The 17,115-nt window shown below is 37.9% G+C and overlaps 1 protein-coding gene and 1 pseudogene across 8 annotated transcripts in view; both read right to left on the bottom strand.

The window, feature by feature from the left end:
- The window catches only part of LAMA2 (laminin subunit alpha 2), a 634,006-nt gene that overhangs the window by 130,827 nt on the left and 486,064 nt on the right, over positions 1 to 17,115 (bottom strand). For all 8 annotated transcript variants that reach the window (XM_043592301.1, XM_043592303.1, XM_043592302.1 and 5 more), the window contains 2 exons: positions 5,685 to 5,796; positions 267 to 429 (listed from right to left, as the gene is read on the bottom strand). In XM_043592301.1, the coding sequence (XP_043448236.1) occupies positions 267 to 429; positions 5,685 to 5,796 (275 nt within the window). The remainder of the gene's footprint in view (positions 1 to 266; positions 430 to 5,684; positions 5,797 to 17,115) is intronic.
- LOC122489973 lies at positions 8,203 to 11,486 on the bottom strand (annotated as a pseudogene).

Genomic DNA, 17,115 nt, shown 5'->3' with positions numbered 1-17,115 from the left:
CCCTAATACAGGCAATTAATAAAGCAAGTCCATTAGTCTAATTGTGGAAGGGACAGCAACCCAAAAAAGATCATTTATTTGATTATTTAAACATAGGCAAAAAACATACTTTTAATCAATTTTAGAGCAAGACAAATTATTACTAAGTGGAAAATAAAATAGCATCTTCTTCTACTTATAAGTGTGATGAAAATTTTAGAAAATTGTAAACAACCATTTGAAAAATTCAGTTTATCAAGTAAAAAAATAACAGAGTATCTACTCACACTAACTCATCTTCGGCAACTTCCTTTTGTTTATCAAGATTTTTCCTCCTCAGTTCAGTCATCATCTGATCAATCTCTTTCTGAAGCCCTTGCAAATTTCTCTCAAAGTCCTGGTCTTGAATTCCTAGAGTTTCATTTAGTCTCACAGCTTTTTCATTTACAGCTGCAGGGGGTAAAACAAATTTTGTAAATTAGTAAACAAAAATGCCACATGCAAAAATGGCACCAAGAGTCTGCTCTTCCCCACGATCTCCAAATGAAATGCAGTTTGCCATGAGTGTTCCTGCTGGTTAACAGGGAGGTAGTTAATAACAATCCATACCAATAAGGGAAAGGTGACATATTTCTCCATTTTATATTTCTTTTGGGAGGCACAGTCCTTAAAGGAGGGTGTCTCTAGTTCCCAAGGAAGAAAATGCAAACAAAAAAATGGTTCCAACCCTTTCCAGGGAAGAGGTAAGCAATGATACATGTAGCATTCCCTTTGGAAGAGGAAAGCACAGAATCTGCACGGCCGATAAGACACAATCACATTCAGTCCATTTAAAAATCCTGAGTAGGGAAAAGCTATCAGTGAGGAGATCTCTGAAAACAAACCTGCCTTTGTACTTCTGCACAGTTCTGTGCTCATTTGGTGGAAGGAATGAGGGAGGAAGCACTGGTCTTGGGACAAGGGCTACGGATTAGGGCTCAAAGCTACCTTCTAGCAATAACATCCACTGTAAGCGTCTGTGTTTATTAAGCTTTAAATAAAGTTCAAACCGTGCTGTTCAGAATCTTAGGATTCCCTAGGTGCTCCAGGTATTCTACACATGATATCTGTTCTGTCAAGTGTCTATTTTATAGGTTAGTGTTCTGGGCAAGATTTCATTTGAAAAAAAGAATTCTATGTTGAATAAAAGTTTGAAAAACCGGTGCGTTGAAACATTTATGCAGTTCTACCCGTTAGTTTTAGGCCAACTTCTCTTGAAGTGTGTTTTATTGCACATTAACTTAACAAGTTGAAAGGAGAGGTTTTCTCAAACTCTTGTGTGCCAAACCTTATTTCTATAATATTACCTGTGAACATCCCTAGAATGAGGTTCTGGGTTGGCTAAGAGACATTTTCTACTATTCAATGCTCTATCTTAAGATGCATTTAGGACATAAAGAATTCTGAAAATTCATTTATTGTTTTCTTATTGAAACTGGTTGGAGCTGTATTCAGAGTTCCGACGATAGTATTCAGAGTTCCTGAAACAGGTACACATAGGCCAAATAGAGCAGCCGTGAAGGGTGTGACATTAGCCATGAAGGGTGTGACAGTGGTTCTGAAATGTGGTCCCCAAACAAGCATCATCAGCCTTACCTGGGAACTTATTAGAAATAGAGATTCTCAGGCCCTGTTCCAGATCTACGGAGTTAAAAATTCTGAGGGTAGGGACCAGCAATCCATGTTCTAACAAGCCCTCTAGGGGCTTCAGATGTATGCTAGAGTTTGAAAATCATGGTTTAGCAGAAGGAATTGAGTTTTAACCTTTTATTTATCCTTCCAAAGTGCATCTTTTGAATTCTCTTTTATTTTTTATTTATTTTGAGAGAGAGAAAGAGAGAGTGTGTGTGCATGTGAGATGGGGAGGGGCAGAGAGAAAGGTAGTGAGAGAGAAAATCCCAAGCAAGCTCTGTGCTATTAGTGTGGAGCCCAACGCTAGGCTGGATCTCATGAACCAAACTGTGAGATCATGACCTGAGCTGAAACTAAGAGTCAGACACTTAACTGATTGAGGCACCCAGGCACCCCAAATTCTCTTTGCATGATAAATGGATTTGGTTAGAAAGTTGCTGCAGTCAACTCCTTATTCTGATAGCCATGATTTAATCTGTAGAACAATTTAAGTCAGGTGCTTTAAAGAACAAATATGGTCATTCCTAGCCTTGTGATAGAAATTATTGCACATGAGCTGTTTTCCTAGAAGTTAGTGAGGGTGGCTCTTTCTTGGTCAACTACTTAACAGTCATACTTTGAAATACACCAAGGAAACTTCTCAAGATTCCACCACTACTGTTGCTAAGTTATCACCTAGGCTTTATTGTGTTTGTGAAGGAACCACAGTGACCATGGACTGATTAATTGGAAAGTTCCTTCATCCAGCAGGCTTTGTGAGAAATATGCCAGAATGCCAATGATTAAATGTAAGGTTTATACTTCTTACATTTCAAGGAAGACAGGAGATTGAGCTTTCCCTATGGTGCATCTCCTCCTTTGGTCTGAGTGCATGTCTGTCTGTATGTTGATTTTAACTAATTACATTATGTAACCAAACACTGACTCATTTGCATTCAATTTTTTTTTATTTTAATGAAAGAGATAAATTCCACTTTTCAACTGGACAAAGGTTTTTGTTTTTCTTTTATTAAGTGAATATATAAGTGAGCTTTGATTCAAGATATTTTTGGAATTTGATTGAATTTAGCTTCTGGACTTAGGTGGCTGTAAAGGATTAAATATGAGATACGCCTCACTTGTGGTCTATTCTCAAAGTTAAACTTCTCCAGGGAAGAACTTGCTGGAAAAATGAGAGAGAAAAGGAAAAGACAAAGATTGCTGTACCTTTTGGAACCATGAATCATTTCTTTTAAGTGAAAGTAATATGTAAGCAACTAGAAGAAATTATTAAGGCACAGCAGCTGCTTTAGCAAAATGATACTGTATTAAGAAAGGAAGCATCATTCTAATAGAAGAGATATGATTGCTTCACTGCTTTTACATGTGGAATTTGGAAATTCTCTGAATATTTTTAAGCTAAAGATGAAGATGTTATTCAGTCTCTTTTTCAAAGGTATGCACTCTCAGTTTAGTACATTTTCAACAGAATTGAAAATAACTGTAACATTAATATATCTCTTAAATTTATTTACTTATTTCTACTTTATTTCAAAGGGAATTTTAAGTAGTTTTGAAGTATCTTTAAAACAAGACAAAATTCTCATAAAAGGAAATGGGGTAAAGATAAAAAATAATGTAAATCAGAAGACATATTAACAGTATCTTAGTAGCCAAAGTAGCAAGGGATTATAAAGGATAACTTAAGAAGTAAACAGGATCTGCAACATACATATAGATTAATTCTTCAGGAGAAACAAAGTTGTTTTTCACACTGAGCCTAAAAAAAAAAAAATCTTCTGTTGGGTAAATTTATCATGAATGACAAATACAATTGTGACCTGTGAAATAGGAAAGAAGGTGTCTAGCATTTCTTAAGTCCTAATATGTCAGAGAATATATATAACATGTGTATATGTACATATATATCACTCATTTTTCTAATAATGGAATAATATGGAATAACATATAGTATATTTGTGATATAATCAGGAGTCCTAGCAAAGTAGATTTTAAACTATGGTGAGATAAGAATGCCTTAGATGAATGGACCCTGATTATCTATGAAGAGGCCAGGACTTATAATGGAAGATAGGGTGAGTAAGGTATTCTATCTATCTAAAAATAAAACTGAAGTAGACAAATGCCAGGCTAAAACATTTGCTTTTCCCACAGCAATTTATTGTCACTAATAAAGCCTAAAAGTACTGTTATTATCCACAATTAGTGTAATTCTAAGAGGAAAAATGAGTGTGGATATATTATATAACTTACTTAAGGCTTTTGATGAGTTTCCTTTTTTTAAAAAAATTCCTGAACTGCTAAGACTTAACAGCACATATAAACATCTCAGGATTTAGTTTACCTCTGGCATATTCAATTTTAATTTTCATAAAATTTTAACAGTTGGATTAATTTTGCCAAAGTTCTTTTATGAGGGGCTGTGGTTATTATTTTTGTTATCATTCACATTAGCACCCACTGGAAGAAGGGAGCAATGTCCACACTTCTCTCAGGTACAGATCACAGCTATCCCACCCGGCACTTCACATGAATTAGAAAAAAATGTGTCCTGTCTGGACAGACACGACCTGAGTGTCTGACTGACGCACACTGGAGAGAATGGGAGACACCTATGGGGATACATAACCCTTTTCTCTAACGGATAGATTGTGGGTGATGAGCAAAACCTGGAATAAATATCGTCTCCACTCTGCCCCATGTTGGTGCCTTTGTCCCGTGCACTAACTGGCTGGTGGGTGCAACGCAGGGAAAATGAATTAGCAGTGCTAATGTTGGTTGGAGTCTATTGAAAACATGTACTAGCATTTACTCTTAGGTATGAATATTTGATTGAAATGATTTCAAAATAAGTTTCCAAGACAGGCTGCTAAGTATTGAGTGGTTGAGATTGAGGTATAAGGAAAAGGAAAGTTACTGGGGTATTGACCATTGCCTTCATGGATCCAAGCAGAAGGAATTTTTTGTGTGTGTGTTGGGGGAGGGGGTAGGGAGTGCTGGCTGGAGAACACTTTAAGTAGCATTAATGGAAAATAAAATCAGGGAAAGCACAATAACTCCATCTAGCAGAGGATAAACCATAATGAGTTAATTAAGAATTTTCCAGTAGAATGTTCCAGATCCTGACATGTTTTGCCTCAGATTATTTGCCTCAGACTAAAACTCTGTTGCTTCCTGCAGTGGGAAATCTTTGGGAGTTTCAGTCTCTTCTTAGCCAGTGATTCCTAAGAACTACCTGTCAGCATCTGCCTTAAAGTTTATCCCGTGTCCTGATTTATTTGGCTATATTACAAAGCAAAATATCTAAAATACACTGTAGAGCAATAAAAATATTTTTTTTAAAGAAAAAAACCATGTTTCCTCCTTTCTAAATATGCATGCATGTTTATTTTATATTAATATATACTGAAGATCTAGTTTTTTTGTTAAATCTCTTTTTCTCATCTGGGCTTTAGCCCCAAAATGGCTTCCACTTTGATCTTCAGTCAGATTGGTAGATGCCAAGAACCAGCTCCTAGAGAATTATGGACTAAATGCAGTGTAGCTTCTGGTAAGGTAGCAAATCCAAACACCAAGCACCAGATGTTCATTAAAAACAGCACCAAGTAGTTTAAAAGCCATTTTGAGAAATTAAAGTGCTGCTTTAATGTACTGAGTAGAATGTTAAAATTAGCTTTTTAAAAAAGTTAACAATCTCTTGGTTTTGAATACAAACAATAGCAAGGCATAAGTTATCTATTCGTTCTTTAATCAGAATAGCCATTCCTCAAAAATTAAAGCATTCCTAAGGGACCACATTTAATTTTCCATGACTGCACTCATGATTACTAATTCGCTGTTGTCCCTAATTTAACACTGTAGATTGCAGACTCTCGGCAGACAACGCCCTTGAATATATCAACCAAAACACTTTTTAAACCTGACCCTCAGACTGATAAATGTTATCTGTTACTGGAGAAATTCTAGTCCTGTGTAATCCCTTTTTCTATTTTTCTGTTGGGAGACATAATGATTAAATTAAATGATTCTAATACCTTCTGCATCCTGGGCAAGCTCCTTAATGAATTCTCCTAAGGAGTCTGCTCTCCTGTTGGTCCTCTCAGCATCCTGTCCAGTTTGCTCGCCATCTGCTGTCACTTTGGTCGCCTAATGATCCAAATTCAGGAAAAGCATAATTAATTGAGATGATGAAGCTCCAGCTAGATAAGCGCCCACTGGCTACATTTTCTTTCAAATATTACTCCGAGCCAAAGGCAATCGATAAATTATTGATCAGATATACTGGAAATGACACCCTGTGCTCAAGTACACAATTAAACTTTATTACTTCTTCCATTAAATGGAAATCAGAGAGCCGTATTTGGTCTTTTTAAAACCCTTGCTGTATGCAATGACATAAAGGAAGTGATAAAACACAATTATTTTTGAAGTATCTTTAAGGTACAGTTGCCAAAAGTCTTTAATGGATTCTTCAACCTCCACATGTTGCAGTTTTGTCCATATTTTATTTACTGAAAAAGCGTGGAGTCCAGCAATGATCTCTTGTGGAGACACAGGCAGTCTGTCTCAATAAGCTTGATCCTATAGATGCAGTTTAGATCAATACGTTAATTAAAGAAACAAAGAGGGAGAAATGCTTAGCTACCAAGTAGTAAATGCATGTTTTGTAACACTCTAAAGATGCCAGTAAAACGTTAAAGAAGAATAAATATTAACTTCACCCATGTCATCCCCAGAAAAGATGACTGTTAATCGCAAAACCATACATCATCATCAACAAAGTAAAACAACTTCACAAACAGCCTCACTTCCCAAAGGTTATCCTGGTACATTTTCACCTTCATTCACAATGAAGATGCCACTTGACACAAAGGAATCCATTTAATGTGTTCATAGTTGAGATACACTATATTTAGTCAAATAAAAATGGCATGTGTAATATTCAAAGTTTCTTAAAAGATACTATAGTCTTCAGAGCACCTTGAAATAGGTTACATTTCATAATTCTATGCATATGCATATGCTAATATGCCTTTTTTTTTACTAAAAAGATAGGGATAATCTAACTACAGATAATGAATTAACGAATCACAAACTGTCTTAAAATAACTTGACTAAGGTCCAAATTGGCAGAGTATTAATAGTCTATAATCCTGTACCATAGTACTTGCATTCTAGACATGCCCAGAGATTCTACATTTTTTTATACATAAGTGGATTTTAAATAGAAATTAAAATAAAACCAAATGCTTGGCCAATACAGAACATGGTAAGAGATGTTATAGAAATTATACTGCATTTTGTGATTTCCCAGGGGCAGTGAGAGTTTTAATTCATGACCAGTCTTCAAGGTTTTGCATAAAAGAATATAAAGTCTAGTTATCATCTAATTCCTCAACCTATGTTACCATCACAAGCAGAAGGATGAAAAGATGCATTGGAAGTTTTAAAAGTTTCTCTTTACAGTTTGCAGTAAATATACAAAATTATTTGGAGGGTTCTCATCAATAGGTCGTTACTTTGTACATATACACACCACATGCATAAACTCATACATGTAATTTTTTAAACGTTACTTTTGAATTACTAATGTCAACTGCTTAAGATCTTGGCCTTCTAAACTGTTGTAGATGTTTGTCTAGGCTGGACTTGACTGTACTCTATAATATCACTCCTATTTTCGAATTGCACAGAATATAATAAGGGACTTGATCTACATTTTGGTAATGTTTAAGTATCTTAAGAATTAATGTATCACCAGCACTAGTATCTGTTACCACACAGAAAATGTACATTATAATTTAAACTTAAAATCTGGGGCACGTGGGTGGCTCAGTTGGTTAAGCGTCTGACTCCTGATTTTAGATCAGGTCATGATCTCACAGTTTGTGGGATTGAGCCCACATTGGGCTCTGTGCTGACAACATGGAGCCTGCTTGGGATTCTCTCTCTCCCCCTCTGCCCCTCCCCAGTTCATGCGCGCGCGCGCGCGCTCTCTCTCTCCCTCTCTCCCCCTCAAAATAAATAAACATTAAAAAAAATAAACTTAAAATTTATTATCAATATCTTATCTATATTACTAAAAGATCATAACTTACATATGACACCATGAAGGCTACCAATTCTGGTTAATAGCTGAGAGTATCTAATTTTTTAAAAAGAAATGTATATTGATACACTGTCTCTTTTAAATTCTGGATGATCAAGATAGCATCCCCTGCCTTGATTTCTACTTTCCTAATTAATTTATACAATAATGTGTAAGAGTCATCATTTACACACGTGGTACTGATTGATTATATGAGCATTCCAATAGTAAGATGTCATGAATTCGACATGACCTATGGTAAGAAAGAAGTGAAAAAAATTGGCATTAAGACCCTATGAAATTTAGGGGCGCCTGGGTGGCTCAGTTGGTTAAGTGGCCGACTTCAGCTGAGGTCATGATCTCACAGTCCGTGAGTTCCAGCCCCGCGTCAGGCTCTGTGCTGACCGCTCAGAGCCTGGAGCCTGTTTCAGATTCTGTGTCTCCCTCTCTTTCTGACCCTCCCCTGTTCATGCTCTGTCTCTGTCTCAAAAATAAATAAACATTAAAAAAAATTAAAAAAAAAGACCCTATGAAATTTAACTCCCCAGCTTCTATTTAGCATGTGAAATATGCCAAATTCTTTCCTTCTTAGGGCCTTTTGGGATCCTGCTGTCTCTGCCTGGAATGAACTTCTCTCTTATCTTTTCAGAGACTGGATCCTTGTCTTGTGTCATTTTTCAGCTTCAGTGGCCCTTCCTGGTGTGGCCATTCCCAGGGCACCTAGCCAGGTTTTCAAATTTTTGCAGAACATTTTCTTCGTAGTACCAAACATTTTAGAATTACTTTAAGGCTTTCCTATTTATGGGTTACCTCCTTGACTAAAAGTCAAGCTGTAAGAGAGCAGGAACTTGGTCTGTTTTGCTCTTCACTTTATATCCAGCTCTTAGAACGATGCCTAACTACTACCAAATATTGAATGAATGTTCAATAAATGATTAAACAATTACCCAACACGTCTTGCCAACCTTGTTACCATTCTTATTGCCTATTTTTCTATAAACACTTCCAGAAAGAGCTTTTGTTTTATTGTTCCTTAACCTCTCTCGAATTATCTAAAATAAATCCAGCCTCTAAGAGTCAGTTCCTACCTAACCTTCTTTATGAAGCCATCCCTAACTGTTTTGGCTCATGCTTTCCTTTCTTACATTTCCTTTTCTTTCTTTCTTTTTTTTTTTTTTTTGCTCTTAAAAGTTTTCTTTTAATATGCCATGAGATATCTTGATTATATATTTTCCAAGATACTTTTCCAGCTGCATCTTTCAATTCTTCCAAAAGATTTTACCAGTCTATCCAATGTAATACAAGATGCTGCATTATACTTCTGTCCTCCTCTTTTTGAAAGCAATACAATCCTAATGACATCAATGGTCATACATTCTTATCTAATTAGGAAAAATATTTACAAACATCAGAAACACAGTTCTGAAACATCTGTATTACTTCTGAACTGAATTGGCATTTCCTGGCTTTAAAGAAAGGCAGCAGTTTTAAGCTTGTGAATTGCTGATGAACACATTTCTGGTGAGGGAAAGGGAAGGGGAGTGAATGTGGCATTTCTCCGGTGGCCTCAAAGTGCTAAATTTTACAAAGGGATACATCCAAAGCAAATATGCAATGGTGATTTTTAAAACTTTTATTGCAACACAACAATGAAGTAAACAGTAGACACCTCCCATTTTGTTTCCTAAAACAAACCAAAAAAACACGTAAACAGAGAGATAATTCTGCCTATTCTTGTACAGATCCTCACATTCAATGATCAAAAAAAATTTGTATGTCAGTAATTATTTACATTTTAAGAAGTTCCTCTTCTCTCCTTTCCCCCCAACTCCACCAACTATTTAACTTGAAAGAATGGGCTTTCTTACACATTAACTTTATACATATTTGAAGAAGCAACGATAACTATCAATAACTTGACATTTCTGTTTACAGCTGATCCAATTTCTTTCAATTTCACAAAGCCATTATCAAGGGCTCCCACAAAATAGAGACCATAGGTTCTAGGTAGCAAAGATTCTTTCAGAAATCAATGTTAAGTTGAAGAAATATAAAGCAGGGCATTACACTAAATTTTTGGATCCAATACACTAAAAAAGGTGACACCCAGAAAAAGTTACCTAGTTTTTTTTATAGAAGAAATAATGACCTGTAAAAAATCTGATTTCTGGTTGTGTAATAGTTTACACACTATACGGATTTGTGGCATCTGCTAATTAAAGCAGACATGTACTGTATATATATATACCCTATATCCCCACCCCCAACAATCTCATACCTTACACCAAGTATTGTGGTTATCAGCCCAAGTCCCTTTCAATCTTCATCAAAGTTTTTCTGTAGAAGGAAACTGACCTCCAACTTCTTATTCTTCTCCCAAGCAAAATATGCTCACATCACAAGTCCTTTGGGAGATCCTAGTACCTGTAATCTTTCTATACCTTCTCATTCCTGAGGTATTACCTGAATGTAGTTCACAGGACCACTTCCACCTTCTGCAATTCCTCCCCGATACCTCCACTCCCTCCTCCTCAACTACCCGCTACTTGAACTGGTTCACCGACCACCTGAATAAAATGCTCCTGGTGTTGGCTAATTTGCTGCGGTAGTTGAGAATTTTCTTGACCTATTGTAGCCGTGCTAGAAACAGGGAAGAAGTTTGTTGAATAATTTGCCTCAGCTGTTGAAACTAAGGCTTATCTGCAAAACTTCAAGGGGATGTCCTCCAGAATGTGTAGGCATTGCTGCAGGTGCAGCCATTGAACACTGAGGAGCCCCAGGACTAGCCACCAGAGGGGGAGCAACCACAGCCTGACTTCCTCTACCTCCGGGATTCCCATAAAAAGGTGTTCCACTGCTCTGTCAGGGTGGTGGAGACTGGCTCTCAGGGCCGCAATTATTTGCTGGCCTCCGCAGCCTATGAACATGACCTCAGTTACCACAGCCCATAGACATGACCTCAGTTATCACGGTCTCACAAGACTGACCCTCACACGTGCACTGGTTGCATTTTCACAGAGGTTTGACCAAGGGGCGCCTGGGTGGCTCAGTCAGTTAAGTGCCCAATTCTATTCCGGCTCAGGTCATGATCTCATGATTCGCGAGTTTGAGCCCCAAGTGGGGCTCTGCGCTGACAGCATGGAGCCTGCTTGAAATTCTTTCTCTGCCCCTTCCCCACTCTAGTGCGCTCTCGCTCTCTCTCTCTCTCTCTCTCTCTCTCTCAAAATAAAATAAACTTAAAAGAATGTTTGGCCAAGAAGAATCTCCTGATGTACCATCCAGTCGATGTTGGGCTAGTAGCTACTGGTGTTTCTGCTGGCTTTTCTGCAGGTGTTTCTTGTTTCATTGCTAGAAGGTTTCGGGCTCAGAAGATGCTTGTTAATGCTGGCATGAGGAGTTCAGGTGTGGGAGTGGGAGCCAAAGTAGGGTGGGGGTGGGGACCTGAGCCCCAGCCAGTGCTGTGGAGGAGCTAATTGTGGCGAGGTGGCAGGATGTGACTGCTGGGCTGTGGCTGGTGCTGGTGCCGTCACTGCTTTGGGTTTTGCCACCATAACTACCACAAGGTTTTTCCATCAACTTCATTTTCTTTTACAGCAGTATCATCAGGAAGGACCTTGCCTGAATAATTATTCCTATGGGAAAGACTTCGTTCCCCTTTTCTGACTCAATCTCCTCCTCCAGTGCTTCCACAGTCTCCCCTGCATTGACATCAATCCTGCTGCCGGAGGGTCTTCCGGGTGACCCACATGGTGACGCCGGGCAGCTCTGCGCCCAGCCTGCTCTGGGTGCTGGCTACTTGGCGGAACCCTCTTTCTGATTTTCAAACACAACTATCATGATCACCATTCATGACTATTTAGCGTAAAAATTTTGATTTTTTTAAAATGTTTATTCATTTTTTGAAAGACAGAGACAGAGCGCAAGCAGGGGTGGGGCAGAGAGAGAGGGAGACGCAGAATCCGAAGCAGGCTCCAGGCTCTGAGCTGTCAGCACAGAGCCCCATGCGGGGCTCGAACTCACGAACCGCGAGATCATGACCTGAGCCAAGGTTGGACGCTCAACTGACTGAGCCACCCAGGTGCCCCATAGGGTAATTATTTTGCTAGGTGTTTTGCCTTATCTAAGCTCTTTGGGGCTAAGGCTATGTCTTACCTCTTTTTATTTCTCAGAGTTTCAGGCAGAGTAGATATTGGGTGATTAGCTCATATAATAATAATCAAACCAACTACAAATTCCTTGGACGTTCTAAAGCCTGTTGGAGGGGAAAGAATCTCTCTCTCTATGCCTTCCCATTACCACTCAAACTGGCCATATGCCAGGTGCTATGCTTGCCAGCGAATGTGAATGGCTGGCCAGTTTCTGGGCATTTTTCAGAGCCTAATAGGAAGCTTGTGCTCAAGAGCTGCAGCTGAGTGCTGAGGAGGAGAGCCAGGCAGGAGAGCCTCCAGTCCCAACCACACTACATCCTTGTACTGGGCCCACGATCATTAAACAGTGGCCTGCAATCACACACCAAGTACTACGCTGGTGAGGGCAGTGTTGGGGTTGGGAGCAGGGAGAACTCTTTAGGGCCAGCACAGTGCTTACTGAGGAAGAAGATGGCCTTCTCTTGCAGAGTCTAGAAGAGCTGCCTCTCTTGGCTGTGCTCCAGGAGAGGAGGAAATGTGAGGTTCTTGGCCAAAAAAAAAAAAAAAAAGGCATTGACTTACAGTATTAGCACTCTAAAAGAGGAATTACTCAGGCTCAACTGTATCTTGGATTGATATGTGTGTTCAGAAGGGCTTATAATACTCTCTTGTGTCTCATTTACTCTTCCTGCCTCTAAAGATACACAGAGGACATGATCCCTCTTTTTATACTGGTGAAAATGAAGGTATGGAAAGGTTAAGTGGCATATCTGAACTTGTACATACAGGGAATTGGGGGCAAAACACAAATTTTCCATCTCACAGCTTTATATTTTGTCTGTATCAAACCCTAACTTATATTTGGCTAACATCCAGGAAGGTTAGGAAAATATATGAAAAAAGTTGAGTATTCTGGGTTGGAGGAGGGGCACTCCTTAAGTTTAGGTAGTACTTTAAATGTATAATCTCTAGGGTTTAGTAGATTAACATATTTAAGAATCCATATCAGAACATCATAGAGACATATTTTTAAAAGTCATGTCTTATTACACAGTAATTAGGCTGAAGAGTCACCCTTGTCAAAACCACCCATGAGAGACTCCATAAAAGAAGCTTATGACAAATGCACTATCAGCTATGGGGAGTGGTGATAGATGGCGGTATCATTGTAAAAGCTAAATTCACAAAAGTTTCATCCAGGACAGGCTATTGATAATGTTACAGATGAATGCTAAATACTACATGATAGGAGCTATCTATATGATTCAGTTTGGTTCTTCTTGTATTTTATTAAATTACCATTCCATTCCCTCATCATCTTCCCTGATATGCACTGTTATCTTGTCCTTTGAATATTTGACAAATGTCTTCTCATTTATCCTACTATGTTGTACAATCTTCCTTTCATTCTCTGTCTGTGATTTTCTCATTTTTACATCCTCTTACCTCAGTTCTACAATCTTTCCAGTGTTCTTTTCTAAATGATGCCTTAAGCAATACCTTGTGTTTCTCTCTTACTTTTGATTACCTTTTTTTACATTCAAGTTCACTAAACTGGGTATTTTTTTCCCTTCTATTTTTCTTCTTCTTTTTTTCCTTTTTCTTTTTTTTAAAGAGTATTTATATTAAGCAGCATGCATTACCATTAGGCACACATTAATTTACTTCTGAACAACGTACCTGTTACTTTCTCGCCTTAGCTCAAGCAGTTTTCACTGTGCCTCTTGAAATCTGCACATAATTTTCTTGGTTGGATATTACTAGTGTCTTTCATTTTCTGCCTTCTTTATGTTAAAGCTAGAATCTAATGGGGCAAATCTGACTAGCGAAAAGACAACATTGCTTAGATGCCATCCACTTTTGCATTTGCAGACTTATATGGCTTCCTGATAAAATTAAATTTCAGATCTAATCATTTATATGCTATTCTCAAGGGTCATTTTCAAAAACTACCGGTTTTGTATGTCTAAGTGTTGGTGAAGTACTCCTCAGGCAAGCTATTACACAACACAAGAGTTAACAGGGAAAAGCCAAGTGACCCTGTGGAATGGTAATAAGTGAGTTCTATGTAATTTCTCCCTAAATATTTCAGGTGTCAATTTTGAAAGTTCCAAACCAAACAAGTATCATGTGTTATACACTTTCTCTCTCTTTTAAAATATAATAGCAGAAATTAAAAAAACACTGTTGTCAACTTAAACCTTTTAAAAATATAAACAAGGTAAACATACAAAATTGTTGGTACTTAAAAAATTTAAAAACTAGCTTCATTATTTTAGACACAATTTTTCTTTAAATTTGATTTAAAAATAGGCAGTAAAAGACAATGCAAATAAAGCTAAGTTTTGATATTTTATATAATTCAGTCTATTAGATAGCATTCTCCCCTTGTAGATAAACATTTAGGAGATGTTTTTCAAAGGAAGTAAAATATCCAACTCAATATAAATATACATATATGCCTGATTTTAGTGTGTTTTACACATATTAAAAATCAATGCTTATTTTGAGTTTTTATACCTGCCAGCCAGTTGTTCAAGTGCCATTATTTAAATTATTCACAATTAACTAAATATTACTGAACTATGTGCATGATATTGGTGATAGCATGGTGAGAAAAAATATTTAGAAGACATACTTCCTACCTTTTTGGAACTCATAGTCTGGAGGAGTAGAAAAGTATTTGCTGAGTGATCATGAAAATAAATTTATATAATTACAAACTGAAGAAAAAACACAGTAGTATAAGCCCGTTATAGGAAGAGTCTCACCACACCTTAAATGTAACTCATAAGGCAGGGTTCCATGAGCTGAGGTTTGAAGGGTTCATTGGAATTAACAGAAGTTAACAACATATAGGAGAAGGTGACTTACTTCAAAGGCTAAAGAAAACATATATGGAAAGGCTCTATGGTGGTGGGATGAGGTAACTGAAGGGCAGTATGGCTGGAGTGCAGACGTCCAGAAGCACAAGTAGTGGGAGATGCAGCCAAAGATAGGATTTGGGGCTTTAACCGAAGAGCAATGAGAAGTTGGGAGGATGAGTTTAAGCACTAGGGTGACATAGTCAAATTTGGAATAGCAAAAGTGCATTCTGGCTACACTGTAGAGAATACAGTGGAAAGAAAACAGGAGTAAAAGCAAAAGGAATAGGTAGAAAGCCAATATGTTAATTCCAAACTAAAGGTTAGAGATCGAATGAGAGCTGGTTAGCGGAGATGAAATCCGTAAAAGAAGGGGAACCTCCTGCATTTGGTAATGAGTTGAATAAGTGGGGGTACAGTGAGGAAGAAAAAGGACCAAGAAAAATTCCTAGCTTTCTGGCTTATATGTTCAGTGCATCAGATAACCAGACTGTGAGCTGGGGGAGAGATGAGGCTGGGGAGTTAAGCAAGAATCACATCACATCACAATGGGAGAGCATTATATGTCATATTGAACAAAATGGAGAGCTGTTGTAGAATTTGAAGGAAAGTGACATGGTCAGATCCGTGATTCAGAGAGTTTACTCTGTCATATGAATAATAATTGTAGTCAAATATGGCTTAGAGAGAGAGAGGTCATACAAGGAAACTGAATTGGATTGGGTTGAAAATGGTTTATATACACAATGGAATACTACGTGGCAATGAGAAAGAATGAAATATGGCCTTTTGTAGCAATGTGGATGGAACTGGAAAGTGTTATGCTAAGTGAAATAAGTCATACAGAGAAAGACAGATACCATATGTTTTCACTCTTATGTGGATCCTGAGAAACTTAACAGAAGACCATGGGGGAGAGGAAGGGGAAAAAAAAAGGCTAGAGAGGGAGGCAGCCAAAACATAAGAGACTCTTAAAAACTGAGAACAAACTGAGGGTTGATGGGGGGTGGGAGGGGAGGGTGGGTGATGGGGATTGAGGAGGGCACCTGGTGGGATGAGCACTGGGTGTTGTATGGAAACCAACTTGACAATAAATTTCATATTAAAAAAAGAAAATGAAGACAGAGTAAAAGGTAACTCATTCATTTTGTGGGGGACTGCCTAATATTGGAGGATAAATCACTGAGATGCTCTAAACAGGAGGAAGTATGTGTTTTAAGAGGAAGATGGTAAGTTTAAGTTGAAATGTCCTGTTGGCAGTTAGGTTTCTAGGACTGAAGCAGGAAAATAAAGTCTGTCTTGAAAATATATATATATATTTTTTTTTTGAGAGAAAAAACACCCATGAGTGCGGGGGAGTGGGAAAGAGGAGAAGGAGGGAGAGAGAGAATCCACACAGAATGCGGAGTCTGACGTGGGGCCTGATTCCATGGCCCTGGAATCATGACCTGAGCCAAAATCAACAGTTGGATGCACAACTGACTGAGCTACCCAGGTGCCCCAAAATATCGATTTTTGAATCATCAGCATATGCATGGCAATTAAAGGCCAAAGAAAGAATTTACACATGAGAAGAGATGTAGATTGATGACTGGACCCCAAGGAAACCAACTTTTAAGGGATGGACAGAGTAAGAGACAGAATAAAAGAACAGAGAATTAAAAGAAAAATAGAGGAGGATATGTCAAGAAGGAAGGAAAGGTCAAGAGTGGCAATTGCTACAGGAGGTTCAAGTAAATTAAAGTTTTCATTGAATTCAGTGACCAATTTGTCATTGGTTATCTTGTAGAAATAGTTCAGTAGCAGGCAGAGAGAGGAAATCTAATTTTCAGTGGAGTGAGAAGTTAGTGAAGACTTGTTCCCAAGTTTTCAAAAAAATTTGGCTGTGAAACAGAAGAGGGAGCTAAGAGCAGCTGCTATAGAGGTATTTGGAGTTGTTATCAAAAAACATCTCAGTATTCCACACATCTTGTAGGGCAGTTCAAATATGATTCCTGTGCTCAAGGAACTTATATTCCAAGAGGGAAATCACATGGCAATAAGTCAAAATACACTGCAAGAGATAGAGGATTATGTAATATTTTGCCTATGTAGTATTTGCACACTCACAAAATTATATAAAATACATGATAAGTGTTAGTTTGGGGAAGAATATGATTCTCTTTACCAAGGTCATTATAAAACTAGATTGCTCCATGAAAAAATGAGCACAACACATATAAGCACTTGAAGGAGAGAGGGCAACACACACACCAGCTATGTAGGATGAGACTCACCAAATGCTTTAAGAAATCTAAAGAATATGTTAGTCCTAAAGTGCCTGGTTGGCCACCAAAGCAGAAGAAAAGAAGCATCAAAAACATCGGCTATACAAGTGAAAGAACTT

Source organism: Prionailurus bengalensis, chromosome B2, assembly GCF_016509475.1.
Source record: "Prionailurus bengalensis isolate Pbe53 chromosome B2, Fcat_Pben_1.1_paternal_pri, whole genome shotgun sequence".
NCBI lineage: Eukaryota > Metazoa > Chordata > Mammalia > Carnivora > Felidae > Prionailurus > Prionailurus bengalensis.
Note: the sequence above shows the minus strand (reverse complement) of the source record. Positions and strands in the feature narration are given on the sequence as shown.